We start from the raw sequence: 23,607 nt of genomic DNA on the forward strand, positions 1-23,607 counted from the left end.
TTATCTTAGTCATGAAAATAGGCCCCTCTGAGAAAAGACCATTTAATTTATTAATTTCCTGTTCTTACTCATTTTTTTCACAGCTCTGGGGTTTGATGGAGGTTTTTTCTGTTCTTTGGTCTCCTCTGCATGAATTGTTCATTTCTATGTTGCCACAAAGGGGTTAAATCCCAAATCCCCCAAGTTTTTGGTGCCTTCCTCACTGATTTCAGAGGATCTGACCCTGCATGGCGAGTAGCATCCTGGGGAAATCTTGTTATGAATATTCAGAACAACAGATAGTAAATTTTGTTCCTTTGCTCATTTGAAGTACCTCTGTTCAGAGTGGTAAATACAGATTGGTTTAGGAAGAAAACAACTGGTGTACTGATGTGCAAATATCATTTCTATAGGTATTCCTTTGAGAACAATGAAATGGAACATAAATGCATTTGCTGCCATGAAAAAAAGAGCCACATAGAGAAGGTGGAACTGGTTTGCTCTGAGCATAAGACACTCAAATTCACATATGTGCACGTGGATGAATGCGGATGTGTAGAAACCAAGTGTCCAAGGAGGAGAACATGAGCATAAACTAAAGGAGGAATTTCAGCTCCCATTTCATGCTTCTCTAGCAAGTGGGTAGTTTAGAAAATAGCCGTGATTAACCTTCAAGTGACTGTACTTCTCTCCTGTGCCTTTTCTTTCTGGTATTTTATGCAATTATGGAAATAAGCTAAAGATTTTGCTCTAAATGCTTGTAGAATAAACCGCATTTCAAAGAGAACTTGTTCTCTTGTTTCAGTGATGCTGCTGAAGGACCTAGGGGGATAATGGCTTTAATCCCGCAGTGGTGTATAAACCAAGGTTATCACAAGGCACTCCAGAGAAAGCTCATGCCTTTCAAAAGTCCTGCCTGAAGAAAGTGGACACTGCAAAATCATGATGAGATGCTTCAACTGATTTCCCTTAGAAGGGGAACAGCAATCACTTCTACTGGGGTGGTTCAGTTGGAGATGCAGGTCTCAGCACAGGGGCACATTGGTGATCTGCTCCCCTGTGGTCCTGGGCCTACTTTGGCAACAAAATCAAGGTCGGTGGAGGAAAGCAATGCACCTTTTAACTTCTACACAGCAAGCACTACATCAGGAGTGTAAAAACACACTTTAAGTGCACACTACAGTATTAATATATTCACATCCTCTCACTGTTTTTTTTTTTTGTTTTTCATTATTAGCCAACACTAAACTTCAAGCTGTGTGTCTGGTGTGAGAGGCTGATGTTCTGATCTATTGCTCCTTGCAAGATTATGACTTATGTTAAAAGCAATTTACTCTCAGCACGTTCTATGAGACAGGGTGTAGGTAACAGTACTTTATCTGGACAGGGGTCAAAATAACTCAGCGATATCTTCAGAGCATGCAGGTTAGGCAGACATTTTTGCTGCTTGAGCAATTTGGGCTTTTTGTGACCTGAAAGAGGACTAAGGACCTGGACTTAAGAGCACACTGACATGCAGCCTGCTGAGCAGGGGTTTGGGTGCTGTTTTGGAGGGCACAGTTTTGAACTGACACAGCAGCTAGCACGTACACTAACTTTTAGTTTTCCATTTTTAAATGCTGCAGCTACTGAGGTCCAATTTCTTATTTAATTTTTTTTTCATAATTAACCATTGTAGTTGATGTCAGGTTAATTTCAAGCATGCTGTCTCAGTATGGTGTAACCAATCTTAAACTACTGGAATCCTTGACTTTGAATAGGCATAGGAATTGAATGATATAACTTTTTTCTTCATCCCTATGCCATAGGTCCATGCTTATTTGATCATCACAGAGATGAACAGAGCAACCCACATTATGTTTATGTGGGATTAAGCACAGCTGGTTTTAACTAGTAACTACTTAACTAGTTCTCCATCCCCTTTCTGGAATGATGTGTCTCCTCCTGACAATGGTGTGTTAGAAGCCTTAGGAAAGGCACCAATTTTGCAGCACGGGGTATTTTAAGAGCCACTGTAGTCAGACGAAACAGCTGAAGTCAGAGGAGGCCTATTTCATCTTTTGTCATTCTTTTGTTTCTTTAAAAACAGTGAAAGAGAGTCTGGGTGTTCCTAACAATAGCAATGGGAACAGTTGATTGCAATGGGAATAACATAGTGCAGTCTTCTCTGGTAAATGTCAGCAAAAAAATTCAGCACGATGTTTGTGCTGGTAACAAATTACAACTTAATCTTCTGTTCCCAACTTCTGTTGTAGTCAATGGACCAGTTTGAGTATAAATGATAGAAATCCTCAAATAATTCAGATAAACATCAGTGCAATGCAACTCCCTTGGAAGGCATGTGCTGCACTTGCTGGCAACTGAGGCTCATGTATAAATTGCACGTTAGCGCAGATAATGTTCTTACTGATAAAAATCAAGCACAGGCCCACTTTAGCAATGCAAAGAACAGCAGCAAGGAAGAAGAACACTCCTTTCCTTCCTCCTTCCCTTTCCCTGAGGGGAAGAAATCATTCCTGAGTGGTTTTGTCACCAGAAGACTAAACAGACGTAAGTATTCAGATATAAACTCATTTAAGCTCTGGAAACCAATCATTCTCAATAGGACTGCTCAGCTAGAATACTAGGAGAAACCCTTTCCCTTTCTGCTTTATCTTCAGATGGGAGAAGGGCGTAAAACACAAATTAATCTTAGGTACACATAGAAGTCCATTCTCCTGTATGTTTTACCGGTACTGAGACTTTACCCAGAAACTGAGAATGCCATAGGTTGAAAGGCTTATTTTTCCTGTTCTTTTTTTTTTTTTTTTTTTTTTTTTTTTTTTTTTTTTTTTTTTTGCTTTTTCGGTAAGGCAAGTACATGAAATTATTTTAGCTATTTAGCTACTTTATTTTAGTAGAGTCCTAGTTGGATAAGACGTGGGCAGCAAGGTGAAGTCACTTTAATGAAAATTTTCAGATTCCTCAGCTCAGAGAGAGTCAATGAGCCAAACACTCCAAAAAAACACCCCAACACCTCACCCCACGTGCACAAAGACACAGGAAGAAAAATCAGCCCGAAAGCCCCACTTGGCCTGTGGGGTATGACCAGAATTGACCAAGATATGACCATAGCCGCTCTCCCAGAAAAATCTGTGCAGCTATTTCTCATACGTGCATGCTCAGCCACTCATTTGTAGCCTCAGAAAACCTCATCCAGCTAGTGACCAATCTGCAAGTCAAACATTTCCACAGCATAATGCAAGAAAAATCAATGGCATTGCTCCAAGTACTGTTTCTTCCATTCTGTGTGGACTCTTTGCATTGGCATCCATTTTACTAGGGTAGCCCCAGGAGAACCACCCTTCAGATGAGCCAGTCAAGCCAGGGCTGAACTGGCTTTAGCTTGTATCTGTTCTTTTCTTATTATGAGAGGATGGTACTACTCCCATTTGTTGAGCAGTTCTGAGAAAAAAATACCAGGAAGTGTATTGTCCCATATTACTAAAATAAATATTTGCCAGAGATACTGCCTTGTGTCAGCTGAACAAGTCCAAAGAGACATTATCATGTCACTGATGTGAACTGAGCCATTACAATGTGAACTCTGATTTGCCTATTGGGTAGGTGGCTTGGTAAACTGAATTCCCATTTTCATGTGGTTTAGTTTAGCTAATTTTTTGTTTGGGTTTTGTTAACAGTTGTCAGAGTTTGCAAAGAGGACAAGAGAACTAATGGTCTGCTCTGAGTACTTATTTGAGTAGAGGCACTGTTCTTTCACATACTTTTCCATTGAGTGAATCCCTTGCCTGCAGAATCAGACCACTAGTTTTATCTACAGTGAGCTGTATCAATATCAGTCCATTATGGTATCTGTAATCTTGAGTTGAAAACAAAGACCGTGAACTGTACATGCCCTCTAATACAGAGGGGATTGTTTAAAAGAATGCTGCAACTATTTTCTTTCAGTGCAACAGCTTAGCAATTAGAATGAGAAATTTGTAATGTAAATGTGAAAAGGACTGTCTAAAGTATGACTTAGGAAAGTAACCTGATTAGTACCAAACTAGAAAAGAAAGTGGCATGGCAAATTCAGTGAATCACCTTACAAGTACAGGGGAGACAAGCATTGGGAGAGTGTTGTGTCTGACTCTTCTACTGATCTGTGTGCCCAAGTACACGTTCTTGGCCTTGTTTTTATTTTCTTTCTGATCACAGATAAGGATGACGGTAGGGCCCTCTTTTATCCAACTGTAACAATTCAGTTCATAAAAATTTTTGCACTGGCATATAACATTTCATTTGTGAGTCTGAAGGTGCCACACTTGTGCCTGTCAGGCATCCCAAACATGAACCACAAGAAAGAAGTGTGACAATTTTCCAAAGCCACCAAAATAAAGGTATCACTTGTGAAAATCTTTCTGGTTTTTACACTTCAAAAGATCTGATTATATAATATCTTCAGGGCAACAATGGGTTTTAAGTATCAGTTTACTCTGTACAAGGCCATTCTTACATCAGTTTAATTCTTTGACAACAACAGTTCCTCTCTTAGTAAAGCAGCACCCTCAAATGTATGCCTGGCAAATTGGCTCTGTGTCAAAAGCAGACCAATGTTAGAGCAGGAAGCTGCAAAGTTTAAGTTTCTTAGGGACTTTATGCTTCTCTAGCTATGATAACAAACTTTCCATCTCTAGGATAGTTTAATTGATACTGGCTTTAATTAATCAATTAATTTCATTTTTATTTATTTATTTATTTTTATTGAGGGAATCTGTTTGGTGGTATCCTGTCAATCTAAGTTGAATGTTCTGTTTACAGAGAGCCCCACTTCACCCAAGCTTCACCTTTGCTTTCTGTGAAGTTCTGTTTTTAAAATAATCTTCTTGTTGGGAAGGAAATTTTTTAACTGTGATCCTCCAGAGGAACCTATCCAGTGAAGTCCCCCACAGATACGACTGGCTGGTAGTAAGACAAGGTAGCTAGACCATAGTTCATCTCACGTACCTTCAGGCAAAATAAATATGCATCTAAACTGAGACCTGAGGCACTGTAAACTTTCAGTGTAGTTACTGATAATTAATATGCTCTTCACCTATGAGTTCATCTGTCTCCTGGAAGTGCTCTCACCTAACTCTTGACTTCATAGGCAGTCTAAGATAAGTATAGCTCTACACTGTCTAAATCCTCAAAAGCAATATAAGAAGCTGATTAATAGATATATCAATATATATATTTCTATTGAGAAGCACCTCAGAAATCTAATTCAATTCTTACAGCTCTGTGTCCTACCTTGAACATCACAACCATCCTCAGGTCTTTTAGTGAAAGTTTCTTTCACCCATATGTCCACAAGAATGATACTGAGAACAATATCATCATATTCAGTATATTCTTTGGGGTGGGTTTCATCTCACTTACCTTTAGTGTTCATAGTGCTCATGTAACTTTTTTTGTGTGTGTGTTTTATTTTAATGTCGTTTGTTGTAATTGTCCTTATCCTCACACATGCTACAGAGTGAGACATTTTGAACAACCTCAGTGTCTCTTAGCACCACTTCTGCAAATCAAAAAGGGATTACAGGAAGTTTGTTGCCATTTCCATGTGTTTTATATGTCAGTTAATTTGGCTTGAATTTCCAAAGATCACTGAGGAAGTGTTCAAGCTCTGAAATGTCTCTTTTTCTGTGTCACCATCTCTCCCTACACTGCTGTTCAAAGGTAGTTGTGAGGCAAGTCCCTTGCCACTCCTTTACAGCTTCTTGTCCTCATTCCTTTGTGTATCCAGACATTTTTCAGTATTGATCAATCCATTTCCTGCTATACCATAAAATTCTGGCTTAAAACCAGAGTTTAATCTGACCCTTGGGGAGCATTGTTCTACAAACAAAAGGCTACTGCAGTGCCATGTAGCCATGCCAGCAAATCATTGCTCTATGCTGCCACTTAATTGAGTGGAATTGGATTTTCCCTTAGATTTGCTTCTCTTTACTTCCCCAAGTTCTCCAACTTAATTCTAGATCTCCAAGTTCCACTTTCTTTTTTCAGCCCAGGCATGGAAAAGATTTTCCCTGAATGTGGTATAAATCGTAAACTCATCTTTCTTTACTGCTACCCAGGAAAATTCTCAGGAGTTGCCACATTCATCGTGCCCTTCCTAAATGAACAGACTTGGGAGACCCTTCAAAGAATCACTATAGTCTGCTATACTCACTCTGTGTGATGAAGTGCACATCTAGAGGCCATTTAATGAGAACCAGGTTAGCCGAGTCACATCCCTGTAGGTGTTCTTCTTTTCCAGTGCCAAGTGAATATGGTTGGATATCTGTGCACTTCCAGCAACAAGTAGTTAATTCAGTGGCATTTTCTAATCTGTGCAGTTCTGCTCACACTGTATTATAATAGTGATTCTTTAAGCCTTCCTAAAATGAAAAGCAGTTTCAGGCACATTCTCACCCTACATCCACACTTGCATAATTGGATAATTAGGTATTCAATTACTGGTCATACAAAGATTTCTGGCAGAAACAGGAGCTATGCCTATTAGTTCACCTTTCCCTCCTTCAAGATCAATGAGTGGAAAAACATCTGAGAAAAAAAAAAAAATTAAAAAAAAAAAATTTCCCAGCAGTCTCATATTTTGCTTTCAGAGCAATGTATAACAAGAATGCTCAACTTCCCTTTTGTTTTTACTATTAACTAATGAATTAAGTGGTTTGCAATTGATTTTTCACTTCAGAGTGAAGACTCAGTGAAAGCATTTTCTTTGCATCCCAGACATGAGTATCATAGGGTCATATGACAACAATGTCCCAAGTTGGAAGGGACCCTCAAGGAGCTTTAAGTCCAACTACTGGCTATACAAAGTACCATGGGAAATACAAACTCTAAGTCTGAGAGCAGCGTCCAAATGCTCCTTGAACTCCAGCAGCTTGCGGCCATGCCACACACTGCCCCAGGGAGCCTGTTCCACGCCACTGGTTCTCTGATGCAGAACATTTTTCTAACCCCCACCTGACCCTCCCCTGTGGCAGCTCCATGCTGTTCCCTTGGGCCCTGTCACTGTCACTAGAACAGAGATCAGTGCTAATGCCACATAGATCAACCTAGTGGATATCATGGCACTCGACAACAAAATTGTTCTACAAAAATCCTAAAGAAATAGGTCATTGTTTTGTTTGATGAACACATTCATCCCTGTGAAAGAGACTGCGAGTCCCACAGTGTGCTTGTATCTCACTGGTACTGAATCACTTTAAATTTTCAATTCAGTATGAATTGAAGAATATGAAGAATATGAATCTAAATTCAATATCTCTGGCCTGATTCTCTTCCTAGCTTCTAGTGTATATATCTGGGATAAATCAGGAACTTTTTAAAAAATTATTTTAACTGCAGTAATACAGGTTTGAAAATGAACTACATTTTTAGTTTTTCATTTTCCTCATTGGGTGGGCTATTTTTGAACCAGAAAGATTCTCCTAACAAGACAATAAGTAAAAAAGCTTTCATTACCATCAGCAAAGATAAATATTTTGTACACGGAACAAGTAAAACACCACAGGCTCCAACTATGTGAACAAAACAGACTGTCAATAATGCATGCAAAGGATTATTAGTAATTAAGAACCGTTTCTCCTTGTTCCCACAGTCAAAGCAACAGAGTGAACATTGAAATATATAATCTTTGTTGTTAATGGATCCTAACTGGACTAGCAGGTCGTGCTTCAGCAGCACAGCCTGCCTTGAAGGAAATACAAATTAATTATGTTTTCAGTTCACATCATAGCTGGAGAGATGGGGTGGCTCAGGACAATCCTTAGAGTGAAATTAATGCTTGTACCAGCAGGATCGCAGAGTGAGAAAAGCCTTTTCTCTCCCTGAATCTGGTATTTGGTATGAGCTGACATGGAAAGTGGTGTGGTGATGTGACAAACATGGTGTGACAGGATCCCCAGCTAACCCATTTGCTGAAGTGGAATGTTTTTAAAGCAAAAAGGGGCTCTCCTGTGCAAAAAACAAGCAAACAAACAAACAAAAAAGCCAACAAAAAAAACCCAGATGCTNACACGCCTCTAGCTCCATTTGTCCTCCCGAGCCTTCTCCCCACCAAGGCTGTGCAGTTACTGTGAGGGAAAGAGCCATCTCCTCCTCCAAAGAGGGTTCCCTGCAGCCTTCAGCAAGTGCTTTTTCTCTCTATGGAAGCACAGTCCAACAAACAGGTGTTTGTTCAGCTGATTTTACATACATCTTGCTTTTCTTTGAGAAAAGCTTTGCAATACTGTCTCAGAAAATAACCTTCATCTGAACCATCTGCAGTATTTTTAAATGAGACAAACTGCCAAGATGGAAAAAAATTCCAGAAGTCATTTTCTTTAAAACTGTTTGACTTAGATTAGATTATTATATTGCTGTATTCATAGTATTATTTGTGCTTTGGCTTTGAAATTGTACCAGGGGTACTGTCAACATTCCATAAGTGAAACTTCATAAATCGTTATTTCATTCATTCTGGCAGGCCTTGATCTTTCTTTCACAGTATTAAGAGAGAACAATTGTAGCAACACAATCATCAGAACAATTAAAAGCTAAAAATTCATATTACACTTCATAGCGCCAAGACCCATTCTCATGTTTTGATAGAGGCTAAGCCGCAACCACTGATGTGAAACTTGAAGGAAAAAATCCATTGTTCGACCACAGAATTGTTGAATCATTAAGGTTCAAAAAGACATCTAAGATCACCAAGTCCAATCGTCAGCCCACCTCACCATGCCCACTGAGCCACATCCCTCAGCACCACACTATGGTTCTCAAACACCTCCAGGGATGGTGACTCCACCACCACCCTGAGCAGCCTTTGCCAGTTCCTCACATACTTTCTGAGAAGAAATGTTTCCCAACAGCCAACTTGAACCTCCCCTGGCACAGCCTGAGGCCATTCCCTCTTGTCCTATCACTGTTACCTGGGAGTAGAGGCCAACCATATGTCAGTCCCAGATAAATGTGTTTGTCATTTACCGGAAATGAGTTTTGGATGTAAGGATAACATGGAGAAAAATGAGTTTTAAATTAGTCCTGAAGATAAAATACTCAAAGGCCTTCCATTTCATTAATGGATGTTCAGGACCATAAGAATTTTATTTTAATTATTAAAGCTATACTAAATTACTCTTAAATACTTCTTCATTCTTTTAGACATAATTTCTAATTTCCCCATAGGTTGTGTATCTTTTTTCTTCTGCTTGCACCAGAGTCTACTGACATCCTCCTCCTAATGCATTTATGCAATTAGTTATGGAATGTCTTATTATCTTTTCATGGTTTTCTTTGCATCAGTTTTAGCATAGCACGTGCATGTGGAGAGAAAATATTAAGTATTGCTCATTATTTTATCCTTAAAGTCCATTTGAAGCAATGTTATATTTCTATTGCAGATGTTACTGGGTGCTTTTCTGTTTTTTCTTAGGCTAGCATAAACTAGGACAAAATTAGCTCAAGTCATTATAACTGTCATGAAGGAAAGAAATAAGAAAACAAAATCCACCTGTGTTAAGAGAGAATTAATCATTTGTTTACAATAAAGCATTACATTCATTAGTAATACGTCCATGTGACTGCATACGAATCATGTTATTTCATGATTTCTTTTTCTAGCTCTTCTAATTCTTGCATACAACCATAATCCTCATGACTGTAAATAATAATGTTTGTTGAGAACCAAGAACATCTGGTGTTGAGAGAGCTTTTTTAGGTAAAGGATATAGAGCCAATTTGCATATTTTGGTGCACACATCATCTACACCCAGAAAGTCAACACAATGTGGGTGGAGTGATCAACAGCTTTTGCAAAGGCATTTGCTTTTCTTTTTCCTTAATCTGGAAATCAGATATAGTTTGTAAGCCGTCAAACTGAAAGGCTTTGAAACAATTTTTCTTACAGAATGGCAAAGGCAAAAAAACCTATTGGGCTTAGGATGGAGATCAACAGGTTTTTGAGATATTATCAACCATAATTTATTCTGGATGCCAAAAGGGGATCTGGTAGCTTCAGAGTTTGCTTTGTTTGAGGTTCTTAAAAAAATTCACATGTAGACCAGAGACAAGAACGTTAGTGACATAGGTCAGGAGGACCATGTTGATGCTTATTAGTCAAGTCCATCTTCCCTGTTTGAACAACATGTTCTTGACTGCTGACATATTTCTATACGATCAGCCAAGTTAAACTTCATTGTCTTGCCTTTCAATATATGATTTGACATATACCATGGCTGCAAAAGGCATGTCCAGGAGCATTGCCAAACTGGACATTTACACAGCTTACATCCCGTGCTAATGTTCCTTACCCAGCTGCCACACGTTTTTCCAGTGCTAGCTTTATAATTTCTACTCTAATTGAAACAATGTCACTGAATGTCAGCTTATCTTATCCGTGACCTGCTTTTCATCACAACACTGCAGATCTCAAGGTCTGAAGTTAAACCAAGTCACTTGGCCTTCTTTTCTGGGCCTGACAAGGAGATGTGGAGGCTTGTACGACCACCTCTATTTTGTGGTTCATCTGTTGTTTGAAATTCAGTCACAAAAACAGAGGCTCCCTTTGTCTATTCATACCGTAAAGGAGATGACTGCATCTCCTTCATCCTAGATTGGCCATATGCTTTTTTTAAGGAGAGCACAGCCTGTGTGACCAAGTGCTACTGCAGTGGTATTTTGACATGCTTTGGGAGGTGTCAGAGGAGAACATTAATGAAGCAAATTGCTATGTGCTGCTAATGGTGTTCTTGCAATAGACTGTGTTTGCTTTACAAAACCTGCATTCAATAGATCTAATAAATCATTAAATTGTTTTTCACAGGTCTGCTGCAGCATAGCTAACCTACCTCCTGCCTAACTGGTCAGGCAGACTTCAGCAAACACTGTACTTAGGACAGCTGAAAAGGGGCCCGAACATAATGGCAGTGGTGAATTTGTTCCTCTGTTGACCAAAACACCCATTTCTCCTTAAATCAAATATACTAGCACAATGGAATCACCCCCAAAATACAGTATATTGTGTTGTTCTTAGGTTTTAACATGGGATTCTGTGCTCTCATTGTTCTTTCCACCATGCCAGTAAGCAGCAGTGTTTACTGTACAATTTCCATGGGCTCAGTTTCTGTGCTTGGTTAATTATAAAGAAGCAGCTACAGTTTGAAGTCATTGCATTTCTGAATCCAAGGCAAAGTGCTACCAGACAAAACTTTGTTCTCTAACTGAAAAAGTGCTTTTGAACAACTTTTACGGCAATAGAGTATACCCTCTTCCTGTCCCTGTCCAATCCCAAGTCTTTCATCATGTGTGAGTGAGCTTGATATCAAAGATAAATTAATTTAGTTTAGTACACGTGTGGTGTCAGCGTGACAGGAGCTAAATGAGGAGCAGCAGATGATGTACATGAGGCTGAAAAAGTCCTGTTCCTCAAAACACATACAGTGAAAGAAAAAAGGGGCAATACCACAAAAATGTAGTGATCCAAAAGAATCTTCCTGTGTTCATTTGGATTGCTAACAAAGCACAAATGAGACAAACCAGGTCTGATGAACATGGTAATTCCTGTGAGAATGACCGAGACTTATGGAGCAGCTTCACTGCAGATAATAGACCCATCTCTTCCCTTTTGAAATATGCCTCAGTTTCACAATCTGAATAAGTTCCTGAACAACAAACTTAATAAGGGATAGGCTACATCAAGCTGCCTCCACAGCTGGTCCTCCTGGTGACCTTACTATCGATTCCTTATAGCATTACAAGAATTCACTTTCTTTTGATGATTGACAATGTGTTATCACTGGGCTCTGCAGAGCCAAATGTTAGGATAGCTGCAGGACAGTTTGCCTCTAAGCTTGTCAGATGTATTGCACATCAACCCATACTGATGTGTTCAGTGTTTTTGACACAGCTTTTGACTGTTTACCAACAAATGCTAACTCATTAAAAGAGAAACGTTTCTGATGGAAATTAGTAAAGGAGAACTTCTCTTATTTTACCTTTGACTTAAACCAAATGTATATAATGGAAAATAAACTGAGCAGCAAAATTACACCTCCTGTTCTGCCTTCTCCACTCATACTGGTTGATTAGTAAACTTACTGTAAGCTTATCTCCTCACAGAAGTGAATTTGGATTAAGGGTGTGTGTACGAATTCAAACTGTTGCTTGTCACTGATTGGCTTTCTGGATGATTGCTCTTATCTGCAAATAGAGAGTGGTCTATGGACAAAGCTAACTTGGAAAAAGACACCCTTTCCAGCTTCAGAAAACATTTTTCTATTTACTTTCACCTACAAGCGAATGCTTATTCTGTGGTAACACAGTCACAGAGGGAGTAAGGGTGTCTTATCACGAGATGCTCATAAGGGGTTGGAAGGGAAGGATAGTAAGGGCTGTACTATTGGCCATGTAGAGCATCACAGAATCACAGAATCATCAAGGGTGGAAAAGACCCACAAGATCACCCAGACCAACCACCCACGCATCACCAATAATTCTCACTAAATCATGTCCCTCAACACAACATCCAAACATTCCTTGACCGCCTCCAGGGTCAGTGACTCCACCACCCCACTGGGCAGCCCACTGCACTGCCTGACCACTCTTTCAGGAAAGTATTTAGTGGTCAGGCAGTGCAGTGGGCTGCCCAGTGGGGTGGTGGGCATCCAGCCTAAATCTCCCCTGGATCAGCTTGAAGCTATTCCCTCCAGTCCTATCACCGGATACTCAAGAGAAGAGGCTGACCCTCAGCTCACTACAACCTCCCCTCAAGTACACTCCTACTTTTCCACAACCATAAGAGCTGATAATAGTGGAGATATGTATTTGCTGCTGCTAAGTTTCTTCATACCTCCTGTGAACAGAATGGGATCTCAGGCAGAATTTATCATTCTTCCTTACATGCTGGATGTTACATCATTTAAGCAATTTTAGCAGAGGTAGAAGTATTAACAATTTGGCATCCTGGATAGATGCCAGCATTCATATTTCCATTTTGCTCACTCATATAGACTCAGCTCCTGTAGCCAAAGCATTTGTGTCTAGTTGCCCTGAACTGCAGATAATATCCACATTGTCAGTCTGTGAACTCACAGGAAGGAGTAGTCATATGAATTGTACTGCTACTATATCAACCACACACAAAATGCTATAGCTGACACCATTTTTTCCCCTTATTCTTTTAACTATTGAAACATTTAACTAAGAAATGGGCATTTTTATTTCTTGGCAACAAAAGTTTTGTGTTCTGGTTTGGATTTGCTGGAGAGGTATTTTCTTGACTGCAATTTGACTTCATTCTTTAGCACTGATTTAACATCAGTCTTTCACCTTTCCTTACTTTCTAATCTTTAGATTTGGTGAAGAAAGCCAATAAATTTAATTTGCATTCTAACCTTAAGATAATTAATACATAAAAATGTACTTCAAAAAGTAAAGAGATTGATTAAATTTTGACACAAGGCTAAAGAACAGTGCCAATATTCATTACTTCTACTGTCTATCTTGGCTAGTGATAATATAGTCACAGATCTTAAAAGGAAAAACACAAATTCTCAGCACTCTCTAGCAGTAGCACAGATTCTGTACACTTATCCCTGCCATTCTGAGATGTTTCGACATGAAACCAGGTTGGATGGGATCCTGGGTAGCCTGATCTAGTAGCTCACAACCCTTCTCATGGCAGGGGGCTTGGAACGAGTTGAACTTTGAGATCTCTTCCAATCCAAGTCATTCTATGGTTGTACGATAAAGGCAGTGATGGGGCACTCTCAATTCCACTCTCAAAACCACTGGGGCCCGGAGTTCGAATCCCCCCTGTGGCGCAAGTGGTAGAAGTGCCGCTCTGCTACACAGAGGCTTGAATCCCGGGGGCTGGACTCGATGATCTCTAAGGTCCCTTCCAACCCACATGAAACTATGAAACTATGAAATTCATCATTGCAAAGAAATGTCATACCTGGTGGGAAGGATTTCACTGCCCCATTTCTAACTCCTCCAAAGCACCCTTGTTTAAACCTTGAGCAGTAAGAGAACCACTCCATTTAAGTTTGTTGCAGAAACTTTTTACTTTTAAATTTAAATAAAGACTGTGATCCTTTAAACAGTTCTTACATTTTAGTTTCTGACATTACTCTTGCAGTGGAACCAAACAAAACTGGAAGCGTTTTGCAAGTTTACTGCATGACGAAGGCCAAAGGTTCTTTATCTAGAAATCAGTGAATATTTAGTTAGACCACAGTCTTTTTTATCCTTCTGAGTTAGATTTAAGACAGCTTTTGTTCATCTACATAAAGAAATAAATGAATAATCCTTACATCTAATTGAGACACCTAGTCTAAGTGCCATTAGTTTCTTATTGCCATTAGTTTCTTAGTGCCATTACACGATTAGGTGTAAGAAACGTGCTATTTAGGGTCTTCTACCCAGAACTGACCTCAGACAGCTTTCTTGGGTAAAAAAAAAAAAAGCAGAAACCTTCCTGCTTCACAAAAGTCTAAGCAATGAAGTCTTACCTTGTTTTCTGCACACCCAAAGTGTCAACAGTAATGGCAGAATGAAAGCAGTGAAAATATAACTCTACAGTGTTATACAGTGTTCTACAGTGGAATGAGCAGAGTCATACTTTTACAACAGAAAGGGTATTAAAAGTGCAATATTTGGTAGGAAAGATAATCTTCCTATGTTTTAATGAATGATTTTCAGGAAGAGCTGTGATGCTGGATGTTTTCAGTTAAGACTGCACATGTACAGCACAGTCTTATTTCACACGTATGTTAGGATTCTTAGTGAAGAAAGGCACTATTATTAATGCAGTACATGATTATCATTATTAATGCATTAACAACAGAAATTACTGCAAAGGAAGTGAGCTGTTTGTTCAAACAGCATCGCTTTATCATCAATTCCTATCTATGTACAATTTAAATGGGATTAAATCCAGCCCACAATAATGTTAAAAGTCCAACTGAATTTCATTTACAGTGCATTAAGCAGGAAAGGAAGATAATTTGGGAAGTGTGGGTTGTTTAGATTTTGCTTACTTTGGCTAGACTCATTCCTGTATAATACATTCCCGGCTCTCCCATTTTTTGCAGTTAAGATTTTCTTCTCCAGTGCTACAAGATTTTTGTGCCTCTTACAAAACAAGGCTGCATACTGCTCCTGGCATGCAAGCCAAGGGGAAAACCCTCTCTGTTCCATGTCCTGTGGCTTTCAAAGGCGGTGATAACATTTTCCCTCTGCTGCCATGTGGCTAGGATTTTCAACTTCCTGCAGGTGAAATAAAGAAAGCAGACCGGCATCTTGGTTGTGCATTTCACAGACGGAGCAGTTCCCAGCCTGACGCTTTTGGGCACTACATTGAACCCACTTGGCTTTAAGCTTCCCAGGTACATAAGGATTCTACAGCTGGCTTTCCCCTTTGTCCCATAGTTACATCTCCTTGGCACAGCTCCTTTCTCAGAAGCTCTGAAATAGTTCAAGTGCTGCTTTCTCATCACCACCCACAGAGGCACCATCTGCTCTGCAGAACCTCCAGCTCACTGTGTGCTTGGGATTTATGGCAACCTGAGTTAGGTGTAAGACTTGTCAACACATTTCCTTTTTATATACAGCACAAAAAGCTATACATGGTGAGGGCAGGGAGGGAGCTTTGGCAGCAGTGTTTTACAGGTCTGCACACACTGCCCTTTCTCCTTTTCTTCACCGGCTGGGAGCACTCTCTGAGAAAAATTCATGCATTCCAACTGCTTCATAGCCATGTGATAAGAGTGTTTGGTGCATAGTGGGGCTGAAAGAGCAGCCACACAGTGATCCACATTATCCAGGGACCTCATTCCAAGCCATGGATTATTTGCAGATAGACTGAGGCATAAATGAGAAAAGCCACTTCCTGGAGTCCTGACTTTCAGGACTTGCACATCTTCTCTATCCCTCACCAAATCACATTAGGATATCACATTCACATCTGTGAGTCTTATGCAGCCCTGGACAAATCTGGCTAGTCCTACTGATGGGTCACTAAAGGTTGCACCTCTGCTGTAGCATGTACAGGATCTGTTACCTCGTAATCACGGACATTCACCTCTCAATATACACATATTATTTTATCTTTTAGTTTTAGTTTGTAGCAAGAAACAAGCTTCTGCATCACCAAAATTTACTTCTGCTTCGCCTTCTCTATCCGCTGGCTCTCAGTATTACCTAAGACCTCTTCTGCCCATGTCAAGATTTTAGTTCTGTTTTAGGAAAACTCTATTTCTCCAAACTCTAGCAACATTGAGAAAAGTGAAAACTGACTACCATTAAAATTTGGTCATTCCTCAGTCAGGCTTTGGACCATTCACCAACTGATAGCTCTCGACACATGACCTCTTTTAAATCCAGATTCGTATCTGCCACTACTTTGCTTCATAGGAGGAGTCAACAGGAGGCAGTAAAGGCAGTTCTAAGGCAAAAATAAAAGCAGCCCTGCTACACCTGCAGAGAAATTTCTTAGTTCTTTGGAGGGTCATGATGCAGATGGAAACAACTACACTATACATTTCACTCATAAGAGAGAAGTAGGAATACATTCATTGATATAATGCAGTAACTTAGCATCAACTTAATGAGATTCAAGATGGCTGGATAGATTTATTTGTTGCAGAGAGAGTAGGGTTAAACACATACATATAGGAAATCCTCCTGTTGAGTCATAAGATTCAGAGCGTACCCCATTTGTTTCTAAACTCCTTGAACCATGGAATGAAGGATCCCAGGTGTGGCTGGATCCACTTCTTGTCCCAGACTTAGACAATAGTATATGTCTAAACACGCACAATCAATCTAAGATGTAATCTTAGCAAAGCTAACAAAGCTTAAAACAAACTATTAGCCACTAACCAAGGATCTGCATTGACAAGGTGTCTTAAAAATATATAAGGGATCTCTGCACAGGCATAGCATCATGAATCATCCCTACTTGAAGGGAGATCCTGTCATGCAGTCTGCTGACAAACAGGAGAGGTTGAGGGGCTTTGGGCTACTCACTATTTACAGGGGTAAGATGGTATGTTCAAAGTCATACTGAGCTTTCAGGCACATGCTTTATTGAACCTCAGCTATTGAACCAGGTATCTGCTGTAAATTCTTTCAGCCCCCCTAGTTTGAGACAGATTTGTGGTCATTAATTTGTATTAAGTGAGAGTGGAGGAAGTTGGGGAAAGAAAGGAGAGAGCAGGGAGCATGCTTTCACAGGTCACAGCATGCGGTTTGATGACTTCAAAACACAGTACCAGGAAGTTGGTTTCTATTTTTTGTTGATTCCATATCAGAAGTTTCAAGTGCTTGAAGGACACTATCTGACCTAATAATGATACTTAGTTTGTCAACCTATTGCCTACATAGATCGTAAACATTTATATATTTGAGGGAGAAAAAAAAAAAAAAAGGAGGGAAGGCAACATTTCCTTTAAAAAGAGAAATTACTGTGCTCTTAACTCATCCCCTCTTGACTGAGTTATGTTCAAGAGTCATGGAGGGCTGGCCTTAAGCAAATATCCTAGCGGGCTTATTACGTCAAAGTCATGTTCTCTCCATTGTGTCTAATGCTAAAGGTATTGAGGAAATTCCACCAGTAAAATCATTTTCCAGCCTCTCTGCATTCATTGCCAAGAACACCATCAGAACAGCTCACAGCCAGAGTTGCTACTGGCCGGTAGCATTTCTTTAAAAGGAAAACAAGTGCAAAAAAAGCGATGTTGCTGAAGTATAATATAAAATGAGAATAAAAAAGCTAAAAACATCACTTTCTGGTTGCCAGTTGAACAAGACTTTCTGTGAAGCAAGTAGAACACAGTATAACGTGAAACAAACACTAAAATATGCACCTTGAATAAAGATCCAGCTCTGACTGGGACCCATCCATCTTTGGTGAAAACTAACCAGTGTAAGGACATTCAAAAATAGTCTGAAGGTTAAAGGCCCCTCAGGGTTCACTGCCTGTCACAACTCATTTCATGCATGGTTACCCTTACACAATATGAGATCTCCCTCCAATTATGGTTCTCCAGCATCTATTCCTGTTGTTTGGGTCACTTCTATCTTTCACAAGAATAAGGACTCTGGAATGAGCTAGATAATTCCTCCTATCATCTGAGATTTCTCTCCAGGAAAATGAAGAGTTGCAACTTATAAAGTTCTGAGTGAGCGTAATCAGAACTGCTTAAAATACACACCATCTTCAGTTACTAAACAGAGGCCTTAAGTAAACACATGCTGTTAATTATATTTCAGGCCAGAACCCATTCTCTCTCTCAAACAAACCAGAAAGATTTCAGATGTTTCTCAAACCAGATCCTCAAAGAAAACCAACCAAGCTTGGAAGTTATTCAGCTTTTGCATTCTGATTTTCCAGATGAGATCCTTTCCTATTCCACTGAAAAAGCATAGAAGAATAAGGATCTCCTTGTCATGGTTTAATAATTTTGTAATTTTTGCTATCAGTATTCCACATCATAACATCATATTAAGCATGAATAATTTTACTGAATCTGCAACTACAGAAGAAGACTACATCTCCCAGGGAACAACACGATGGAATCACGGGACCTGGACTCTATATTAAGCTTCTGTCGCAGAACAGCTGATGCTCTTTCGAGTTCTGGCGTTCAGGGGGGAGTGTGTGGGAGCCGTCAATCCGCTCGCCTAAATTTCACAGTAGTCCTCTCGTTACGGGACTCATTCTTCTCTCCTATTTTGCTTGATTTCGTTAGCCCACCAATTTTCAATTTCAAATTATATTGTATTATATTGTGTTATCTCGGTATGTCGATATTAGTATGTAGCATAATATAGTGTGCCTTCCTTAGATCTGTTGTCGCTGTTTTCTTTTCCTAATTAACTTTTTCCTTTCGGCCCAGGGCCCCTCCGGGGCCCACGGCCCCCTGTCACGGACGCAGGTGGATTTTTAGTTCAAACCGTGACACTCCTACACATTGCAGAGGTCAAGCTCCTTTTGAATTACCTCTCCCATCATTTATCTTCATTTCTTTACTCATTTTTTTTCCCCCACATCTTATGCCTGTGATGCAAATACAGTAACGGCATGTGGCCTGGCATCCCGTGCTCACAGTAGTGGTACTGTAGCCCCAGGAGTACTGCATTTGTGGAGGTAGAGGAGTTAATGAAGAGAAAATAGCAATAAGCAACTTGAGAAGAGGGAGAGATGTTAAGAATTGAGGCATTGTTTTCTGGATTAATGGTTTGTACACAAAGAGGAAAGTAAAAACTTTTCCTGTTATAGGCAGTTGAGATTGGTACATAGTCTGCTCACACTTTAAGAAAAAAAACATTTTAGTAATTTTCTCCAAACAATTCCAAGTAAACTGAAACTTTTCAGTTTGTTTAGTCTTCCTCCTGATATACCATATGGTGACAGTTTAACTCTGGTAATCAGAGCTGTAATGTTTAATGTACATGATCAGATTTGTAGGGCTGTGAATGGAGAAGTGTGCTAGATGGATATATGTAAGTCATCTTGCTCTGCTAACAGTAGAAAAGGACAGTAGGAGATGAGAGGGCTAAGTGTTTAGAAAAGCAGTAACCAAAGGATCTTGGATTATGCGTAGAAAAATCAATCTTAGCAGTGAATCACTAAATATGTCTATCCACTCTGTTAAATCCCTCTTCAAAAAAAAAGGTGTTTTCAGCTTTGTTGGTATAGCAGTAGCTGTTATGCATAACTGTCTTCAAAAGCAGATTTATCTCTAGAAAAGACAATGAGCATAGCTAAAAAGTACCTCCAGAAACAGTGATACAGACTCCCCAGTACCAAATATAACAGTCTGCTCACTGACATGCTGATTACAGCCTCTTTTCTCTCCCGCACCACACCTTGTCCTTCCCTAGATGATTGCTTCTTCCTAAAGTCACAATGATGATCTCCAACTACTTACATTCTTCATGAAGGTAGTCAGCAGCTTGGTTGCATGGGAACACTGGTTTAAACTCACTTAATGAGAAAATACAAATTACTGCTTGACCTACCCTGCATAATCGAAGGCTGGCATATGACCAACACTGGACACAAATTTTGTGGAGTCTGAAGTACATTTACATGTAGATTTTTGCTCCATCTGCTCTTAAGTTTATATGAGCCAAGTGCTTAAGAAGAGCTGAAGCACAAGGTTGCTTGACAGAGTTTAAGAAGGGACAGTGTAAAAAAATGCATGAAACACAGGACAACATATTTTAAGTCTATTAATAATGTTCAAGCATAAAAGAAACTCCTAGGTTTCAGGTCCTAGGTAGTAGTTTACAGCTGCAGACCTCAAGGAGGCTTCTCAAGTTCAATATGATTTTATATAAATACAGACTTTAAGATTTATCAAATTACATTTTGGTTCCTATGATCCCCTTCCAATTTTAATCTGCATAAGTGAGGTCAAAACTTGAATACTTTGAACATCACTCTGAGTTTATACTACCTAATTTCAGTCATTTAGCCATATTAATGAACAATGACCCTCGATGGGGAACAAATCAATATACTACAAAAGCAGCTCAGCGCATCAGAGACACAACTCTCCTTGTATTACTCCACTGGTACAAATCCTAATTTAAGTGCTCTCATGTCAAGTGCCCACATTAGACAAAATATACAGCCCTCATATTTTATTGTTTTACAAGTTTTGGCATCTATTAAAACTCAGTAATCATTTAAAGATACTTGGCAAAGCTCCAATCTGACTTGCATAGCACAAAGTATTTCTAAACCTTCAAACCAAATGGCCATGGTCTGCTATTGAGAGGGACTCCATCAGGATCAGACCCCAAACCTGATCTTCCATTCTTACTCCTGCCTTTTATTTTACAGAAAATGTGCAAATTCCTTTGCATGTTCCCCAGAGAGAACACATGCTTTATAACACCTTTTATTCACATAGCTCATGGTCTAACCTGCACCTACATTCAGTGATACAGCAATAAACACAACAAATCCTGAAATGGGTCTGTTTTGAGATTACAGACTCTGACTAAAGACTGGAAGGACAGCATAAAAATACAAATATCTTCATGATCATGGAAATTTCCCGTAACTCTTGGGAACTAGAGCTCAGTTGTACTGTTAGCAAATGTCAAGTTAAATATTAGTTTGATTTCTGACAATAGTCACTGATGCCATCTCTTAGTCCCACAGAGTTACCCAATCCCAACTTTCATAGCAAGTTTATGCTTACTAGAAGGTTTTGTCAACCTTGTCAGGACACTGAGGTTCTTCCTACTCTGCTTCATATTATTTTATAAAGATGAAAAGTCACTTGATGAAGGTTAATTTTAAGTACAGTTCCTTTTAAATACAGCTCCTACCTACCAGGTTACTGTTTTTTCAGCCTGCTTTTGTCCTCTGCCTGTCTACTAACCTTCAAAAAAACTTCTGAGTGCAGTAACAGAGACAGTCAATATTATAAGATCCAGGAAAATGAAACCATTCTTTATCAATTAGATATTCCAACAAATTCTGGGTAATAACAAAGAAAGGTATTGTTAAACTTGGACTTGAAGAACAATATGATTAACTCTCTATCTGGGTAATGTTTGTTGTTTCTTTCAGAAGAGCACTTATTTTCTTTATTTGTTTCTTAGACTAAAAACATCCTGATTAAGTACAGCTTAAGCAAGCATTATCATTGTATGTTATGCAAGACTAAATGTGCATTGATGGGTGTTAATCAGCTCCTTTCAGGGGTAGAAGGGGAGATTAAATCATAGATTAATACAGGGGTTAGCCACATAAAATTTCCACAGTAATGAAACAATGGCTTGCATATTTACATATCTGTATTCAAACAAAGATGTTTCCTTTATTGGGAAGTGGAGGTCCAGTGTGGTCAGCTCTACCACTTCTACTCCCTTCACTCTTCTATCCGTGTTCCAGTTCTTCATGAAGATACATCCTCAGCCTTTCTGTCCTGCATATCTCTCTCTTTTTTTTTTTTTTTTTTTTTTTTTTTCCCCCATAGATTGAAGAGGAATTAGAGAAAATTTAATGAGCTGTATGTACTAGATTTCTCTTAGCAGAGAATATCCCTATATAGAATTCTTTTCCTGGCAGGTATTTCCTTAAATTTTAAGATCACATTTTTGCTGTCCATAAAGGATACAGCAGCGTTCATAGAATCACAGAATGGCCTGGGCTGAAAAGGACCAGAATGATCATCCAGTTTCAACCCCACTGCTGTGGTCAGGGTTGCCAACCACCAGACCAGGCTTCCCAGACCCACATCAAGACCTGCCTTGAATGCCTCCAGGGAAAGGGCATCCACATTCTCTCTGGACAACCTGTTTCTCTGCATCACTACCCTCTGTGAGAAAAACTTCCTCCTAACATCTAAATCTCCCCTGTCTCAGTTTAAAACCATTTCCCCTTGTCCTGTCACATAACGATAGTGATAGGACCCCATCATCAGATGGACCTCCATTATGAGACGGACATGCAAGGCTTGGACTCTCTTTTGAAGCATCAGGTCAAGGCTAGAAACCCCACTGACACAGAAGGGTTTGAAAAGACTTGAGGAGCATCAGTTAAGATGAATACAGAGCTCACTGTGAGGGACTTCTGCCAAGGAAGAAATCCTTGGCTGCTCCTGCAGTAACCACTTCAAAGCAGGAGGGCTGGAGATGAATGAAAATATGGACAATGATCAGATGTTACTACAAAAATCCATCAAGCATGTGCCCTGAAAAGGAGAAGTGATGGAACGTGATCAATTGTAGGTTAGCGAGGTTGCTGCTTCCCCCAGGGAAACCTGCCCTGTCACCTCAGTAGTTAAGACAGACAGCATATTGTTTGCATTGTAGTCAACGCTTACGTGACAGCTCTCAGGGTCAAGGTACCATAAATCATGTCTTTTTTTTGGCCAGAATATTTAAAAGTCTGATATAAGACTCCTGACAAAAATGTTACACCACTGGAATGGCCAGGAGTCCCTTTATTTTATATGTATGCTGCTGTGCTTCCCTGTATTCAAAATAATTTGGTTTACAGCTAAACGTGAGTTGTTACAGGAGCTATTTCAGACTTTGAAAACCAGTTATATCAATGGCTTAATGGTGACAGATTCGCTAGCTATAGAGAACTGAGATGATTATTTCCCATTAAACAATCAAACATTTCATTCAAAACTATTTTTCCAAATATCATACCATTAACCTAAATTGTCCCTTGCTCTAAACTGATCTCAGTGTGTTTTTGAGCTGTCATAGTTCCAGAGCTAAAGGGAGCACTGAATTGGACATAATCTTAAAAAGTTATATTTTAGTATGATAAGAGGTAGCATGCAGATTTCATTCACAAATTGGGAAGTGGTGTTAATTTGCCTAAACTTCAGGTGGCTTACCTGAGTTGGAGGGAATCAGACAGACAAAAAACAGAGAGATGTTGAACAGCCAGCAAAAAAAAATACACTGACCTTAATTATGAAAGAAAGATATAATGCTTAGAATATTAAAGTCCCTGGATATTCCCACTGGGACTCTTGAACATCTGACAACCATGCAAAAAGCTCTCACATTTCCAACAGAAATACACAGATTGCACTCTTTGTCATACTGAGACATCACTGACCTTTACTC

General features: G+C 39.5%; 1 protein-coding gene and 1 long non-coding RNA gene across 3 annotated transcripts in view; one reads left to right on the forward strand and one right to left on the reverse strand.

Annotated features, from left to right (window-relative positions):
• The window catches only part of LOC107314549 (mucin-5B), a 40,635-nt gene extending 39,869 nt beyond the window's left edge, over positions 1-766 (forward strand). For both annotated transcript variants that reach the window (XM_015863887.2, XM_015863888.2), the window contains one exon: positions 393-766. In XM_015863887.2, the coding sequence (XP_015719373.1) occupies positions 393-567 (175 nt within the window). In that variant the 3' untranslated portion in view covers positions 568-766. The remainder of the gene's footprint in view (positions 1-392) is intronic.
• LOC116653475 overlaps positions 1-23,607 on the reverse strand; it is a 75,975-nt gene that overhangs the window by 25,732 nt on the left and 26,636 nt on the right. The window lies entirely within an intron of this gene.

The sequence above is a fragment of the Coturnix japonica genome, chromosome 5, assembly GCF_001577835.2.
Source record: "Coturnix japonica isolate 7356 chromosome 5, Coturnix japonica 2.1, whole genome shotgun sequence".
NCBI lineage: Eukaryota > Metazoa > Chordata > Aves > Galliformes > Phasianidae > Coturnix > Coturnix japonica.